Source organism: Alligator sinensis, unplaced genomic scaffold (assembly GCF_000455745.1).
Source record: "Alligator sinensis unplaced genomic scaffold, ASM45574v1 scaffold1026_1, whole genome shotgun sequence".
NCBI classification, from domain to species: domain Eukaryota; kingdom Metazoa; phylum Chordata; order Crocodylia; family Alligatoridae; genus Alligator; species Alligator sinensis.
This window is the reverse complement of record NW_005842897.1, coordinates 395,751-401,750: the sequence shown is the minus strand read 5'-3', so window position 1 is coordinate 401,750 and position 6,000 is coordinate 395,751. Positions and strand designations below refer to the sequence as shown.

The 6,000-nt window shown below is 48.7% G+C and overlaps 1 protein-coding gene across 2 annotated transcripts in view; it reads right to left on the bottom strand.

Annotated features, from left to right (window-relative positions):
• Positions 1-1,717: 1,717 nt before the first annotated feature.
• The window catches only part of VWA2 (von Willebrand factor A domain containing 2), a 56,628-nt gene continuing 52,345 nt past the window's right edge, over positions 1,718-6,000 (bottom strand). For both annotated transcript variants that reach the window (XM_006035939.2, XM_025192145.1), the window contains 2 exons: positions 4,048-4,170; positions 1,718-2,813 (listed from right to left, as the gene is read on the bottom strand). In XM_006035939.2, coding sequence (XP_006036001.1) covers positions 2,686-2,813; positions 4,048-4,170 — 251 coding nt within the window. In that variant the 3' untranslated portion in view covers positions 1,718-2,685. The remainder of the gene's footprint in view (positions 2,814-4,047; positions 4,171-6,000) is intronic.

Below are 6,000 nucleotides of genomic sequence, written 5' to 3'. Positions count from 1 at the left end.
AAAGAGTGCGTTAGATAAATTATACCACAGAAAATCCTGGAGTCTTGTAAAAATATGATGCAAGGGGTGGAAAGCAAACAACCAGCACCATACAGAGATTGCAAGGTAACAGAGAATACTTTTCATTGCAAAGTTTGGCTGGAAGGGGACCCCACTCCACAGACATATCGATATTATAAAGAACAAACCTTGGTCTTTGGATTTTCGCTGTGAAACTCCTCTGGCCCATGTTCTCCGTAACAAGTGGCCACTGACATTTTTTACATCAGAAGCAGCATGTAGTTAGGGCCCTGCCAGGAGGAAGCGATGTTAATGGGTTAGTCTCCTTTTCTATCCCAAATGCCAGACTTCCACTTCTGCTCCTGTTTCCTCTTGCCTTGGGTGCTCAAGCCAAAAGGACAAGCTGCTGAAGCTGTAGCAGAAAGACGTTCCCCTTCAGAGCACGGTGGTTTCCACTGTAAGGTATAAGATACAGTCACTTGTTTCATGGGGGCAGCTTCCATCTCCAAATCAGCGTCCTTTAAACAACAAACCTGTGAAATAATGTCTGTGATTTTTTGGGGCTGTCTGGGATGGGCTGTTTGGGCGAGAGGATTCTTGCTTTTATCACAAGCACCAGCAGTCCCAGTTAAACTTTCTGGCTGTGCTATATCCCTAGCACAAGTGGAGCTGCTCTTGCTACCTCCCAGGGCGATGGGCTGCATGGGAAAAGCAATTAAAGCTGCAACATCAGAGTGGATAACAAGCCCTGGGAGAGCAGCAGGATCAGTTTAAGAGCTTCACAGGCAAGTGGATTCGGCGATCCATTGACTGACAAGCTCCAAAAGCCCCAGGCACAGGGCCAAATCCTGCTCTTTGGAGACTAATGTATTGACATCCTGGCCCATGGTTCCCTCCCACCCCGTCTAAAGCTCCTGTTACTGTGATCATGCTGGGAATGAAGTCAAGAAAGGACAAATTAAAGGCAATAAAGAGCACCAGAAACTGCCTATTCCCGTCAAGCTAGCGCACTCCACCTTGCTCATCACTGTGAAATCTGAGCAGTGAGAGGAGTCCCTTTACCAATCCAAAGGAAAAAACCAGAGCCGCTTGCTGAAGCCATGGAAGGAATAGCCAAAGGCGTCAGAAGGAGTTGTGGTTTGGTTTTGAGAAAGGCAGAAAGAAGAACTCGGAGTGAAAAATATGGCATAAAAATCAGTGAGCAAGGAGCCAGCCTACAGGAGGAATGGCGGAGTGAGGGTGGGAAGATGAAGGAGGTGGAAGAAGAGAAGCAAACAGAGATTGCAGCAGGAAATGGGTGGCATCAAAGGCCATTTTAAAGGCAGCAGACAGGGCGAGAGCCCAGTGTCCACAGCAGATAGAAGCCCTATTTATAGGAGAAGGATGGAAGTGCTCTGCCACAGTCTTAGTCGTAGCACAGATCGACAAAACCCCTGCTGCCTTCCCCGGGTACAGAGAATAGAAACAGGCTGCCAAGGAGATCATTTTGCAAGCAATACCCTTCAGGAGACTCAACCGCTTAGCACAAGAGATCAAAACAGCCTTTCACTTAAGCCCATGACTTGTCCTCTCCATTGCCAGAATGTTTTAGCTACTTGTCCCCAGATGTAAACATGCATTTCTCATCCACCACCTACGGTTCATGTTACACGCTGGTTAAATAAAACAACCGTCATATTAAATGGCTGTAGCTCCAGTTTAAAGTCAAAAAAGGCATTAGGCACAAAGATAACGTTTTAATGTGAAGGCATCTTCTTATAAAAAAAATCATAAAAACGCCCATGAAGCGAAACCCCTGTGAGATCACTCAACATACAATAAACAGAGAGTGCAGCTAGGGAACATCAGCACATTTGGCACACAGGAAAAATAAGCAAAACTCAACAAGGACCATCACTGGCGCTCATTCCCCTCACTTGCATTTGTTTCCCGGTGTTTAACAAGCGATTCATTCTCGTGACTAACTGCTGGGATATTTTACGGTGCTGGTAAAGACAGTCAGCACGTTACAGCCAGCTCAAGGCACTCGAACTCCTTTGCTGAACCCAAGTCTCTGGCTTTGTCCAATCATACTAATATAGAGTAAGCCCAGCAGGGTCTACAGTAATCATCTGTTCTGACCTCCCTATATAATCTTGCTGCCCATTTTTCCCATCAAGACACTTCTGGCTGAACTTGGGCATTTCTATTAGAAAGACGCCCAGTCTTGAATGAAAGATTTCATGTGATGGAGAATCCATTTCAACCTTTGGGGAGTGCTTTGAATGCTTAATTGTACTCACTAGTACCAGCCTGCACTCCATACAGGTCCACCTCCCAATATAATCTTAGAGTTATTCCCTTTGTGCCTGAACCCTCACATTGCTAGCTTTTCCCACGTGTTCATGCTAATTCAAAGGTCTTTCAAGATGTCTGGGGAAAACAAAAAGTGGAATACACTAATTTCGTGGCGCGGAGAAGCAGCATGTCGATAATAAATATACAGACACACAACAAAACGTATTACAAAAAAGTAAAACAGCATTGGCTGTGGGCCAGCCCAGCACATGTGAATTCTGAGCGATGCCAATTCAGTCTCTAGGATACTAAACCATTCATTGAAGTATTTGGTAACTGCTTGCCAGATCTTCTTGTATATTGATGACCTTAAGCAAAAGGAGACTGGAAATACTGAGACTGTCCAACTCAGTGTTGAGGGTGGGCATGTCTTCTGGTGTGCCGGAGAGCTCTGTAATACGGCTGCAATCCCCGACTCTGATTCCACTGCGTTCGGGGACGGAGCAGGGATCTGGAAGAATCGCCCCTTAAAATTCCTGTTGCAAAAAAAATAGAAATAAAAAAACAAAATCGAAAGACAGGCAAAAACAGATTAACATTTCAAGGCAGAAACAAAGCCACACTCAATACATTATTTGACAATGCAAAGTGAGGTGACTGCAAAAGGCGCATGCCATGGTGTTAACCTGCACGGGGAGGGATACCACGATAAAGTTGGGACCCCTGGCTCCTATTTGGCTCTGACCAAGCATGCAACCTTGGGCAGACGGTTCACTACAGAGGAACGTTAGACTGGCACAGGCCTCCTGAAGCACTGAGTCCTGTCCCCTGCACTTACACGCAACCGTTTGCCTAAGGATGCTCTGTAATTGCTGCTCCAAACCCTTGTGCGCAGCTGCATGGCACAAACCCAGAAAGACCAGAGGCTCTTACCCTCAGGGCTGTGCAAGGAAGGAGGGGACAAATATCAAAACCACCCTGTCCTTTCCATGCTGCCAAATGGAAGGAGATCCCTGGTAGCGCCCGGCTGGATGCTAAGAGGGTCCCAGCATGGGAAAGAGACTGCTGGGATGGAAATTGTTGAAAGCAGTGACTTGCTACCATCCAGGGTTTAACCAAAAGGTGCAGTCTCTCTCTCTCTCAGCACTAACATCTCATCTAAAGTGAGCCAAGATGATCTCTACCATAAACCCAGACTGTGAGATAAGCTCAGATTGCCAGGGTGCTACAGATAGAGGGAGAGTGGTGAAAACTTCGGGGTATCTTCTTGGCCCTCCCGTCACAGTGAACATGCTCTTATGGCTTTGGGGAAAGCAGCTCCTTGAAAGGCAGCTTCCCTCCCCCATGATGCTGCTGTGGGTGGCAGGGTGGGATGTCCCCTGAGAGATCCCAGCAACCCAGGCTTCTCTTCTCCCAGTGGAAAGCAGCACTGCACACCCCTGAACCCTGTGCCCCATCCTCACCACCCAGTGGATGCCACCAACTATTCACCCGAGAGGCAAGCAAAGTTTTGAGGTGAGTTAAAAGGAAAGAGAAAAGAAAGGAAAAAGGAGGTGGTAGCAGTGGTGGCCTAAAGAGACAGGAGAGGGCAAAGCCAAGGGATGCAAGCCAATCCTTCCCCAGGGCTGCAAGAAAGGAGAAGCAGGTCCTGCCCCAATCTCCGATGTTGCTACTGCTCCTTGCCCAAGCTCTTGTCCTTTGGGAAGTCTGTTAGCCTCAATCTGCTGTGCCAAGTGGAAATCCCAGAGCGGTCCCGCTGGCGATGCTTACTGCTTTCACAGTGCGGTCCTTCCCTGCCGCGGCACTCGCACCGGTAGCTGCCGTTCCCGAGAACGCACACGCCCTCGTTCACGCAGGGGTTGGGTTTGCACAGGTTCACAGGGCTCTTGGCCTCTGGAGCGGACAAAACACAAACACAACGGCATGAGATGGAGCCACAGATCTGGAGTCCCTCGGGAGCATTGAGGTGTGAGAACAAGGAGACAATCACCATTGAAGAGGAAGTCTGTGACCCCTCCACCCCTCTCTATGAACTTCTTCCTCCGTGAACTCGCAGCCTGCTGGGATCCCTCCAGGGACACCTCACACTCCCGTTATGGGGGAGACATCTCTTTCAAAGGGCTGCTTTTCATTTTACCCAAAGCCACAGGAGCATGTTTGCTGTGACAGGGGTCTAAGGAGATACCCTTAAGTTTTCACCACTCTCCCTCTATCTGTGACACCTTGGTAATATGGGCCTACACCAGAAAGTCTGGGTTCTTGGTAGAGGAGGTCATCTTGGCTGGCATTAAGTGACAGCTCATTAGTTCACGACAGGGGGGAATACAAGCCACTTGCAACACTCCCAAGTTCATTGCAAGAGCAAGCCAGCATCAGAAAAGTCAGAAAGAGAGACAAAGAAGATGATTTACTTAGACAAAAGAAAAGACAAAGAAGATGATTTAGTCAGCATCAGAAAAGTCAGAAAAAAAGACAAAAGATGATTTACTTGAATTTATAGCTTAATGTTGTTCCCAAAGTCAAAGGGAGTACAAACAACCCTGCTATTAGGCAAGGTGTCTTTAAGAAAAGCAGGAAGAGGCAGATGTTTTTAAACACCATCATCAATGCATATTGAATAGAGGGCCACACAAAATCCCCAGATCCAGACATTATAGAAGGTGGCGAGACATTTCCTGCCTTAACCAGCTTGCAATCAAAGCCCCAGTCCTGTGCTAGCTTATCTAGCACAGATCAAAGAGCCCAGGTCTGAGACAGACTGGACAAGCACAGGGCAGTCATTCACTGGCAGGGTTTTGGTGGGAAAACAGAAAAAAAAACGAATTTCTGAATGCTGCTTGCAGGAGGGAGTTGACAGGACAGTGAGGGAGAGAAGCTCTGAGCCCAGGCTATTATTCATTCTCTTTAAATTTGGCATCCAACAGGCTTCCCCAACCCTCCTAACTTTGCAGGCTACAGCTGTCAGCAGGGGTCCAGACTTTCCATGCCTCCCTGCTATAAATATGTCAGGTTAAGTAGCAGCGTCTCGGGAGAATCCTTTACCACCAACACTGGCATTTCTGCCATAGCGTCTGCAGGGGTGTGAAACGCTGTAACTACACAACTGAAGGGCTGGGAACGCGGGTCTTGCATCCGCTCCACTTTTACTCTCTTGCAACTGGGAGCTTAAAAAGGAGTGTCCTCCACTCCAGAACGTGGGGCTTTTTGCAAACCATTTTCTATCAGGATTGTACTGACCTGGTTGTTATCTGATAGAAGTAACTTGAAATCTTCCCCAGGGGAGGTCATTGGTGGCACCGCAGCATGCTGATTACTGCAGGTTCAGACCATTGGCCTCTACTGAATGGAACAAGAATGACCCCTCCCACCCCCCTGGACGAGCTGCTTGCAGCACCGTCCCGCTCCCCGCCTGGGTGCTGTGGCCATGCATTGTGGCCCCAAGCCCCATGCACCACCCAGCTGGGCAGCAGCCCTAGCCCTAGCCCTGCCCAACTTCCTCCCTCCCTATGGGGGCCTCAATCCCACCCCCGCCCTTACCTACGGGAGCTGCTCTCCAGGCTGCCGGGAGGCCACGTGCATGGATGTTCACATGGTGCCCCCTGCCTGACCACCCCCTCCCACTCCTCCCAGCCCCTTGCAGGCTGCATCTGCCAGCCTGCAGACAGCTCTTTGCAAAACTGTAAAATCTGTGGGTTTCTCCACCAAAATGAGAAATCCGTGTTT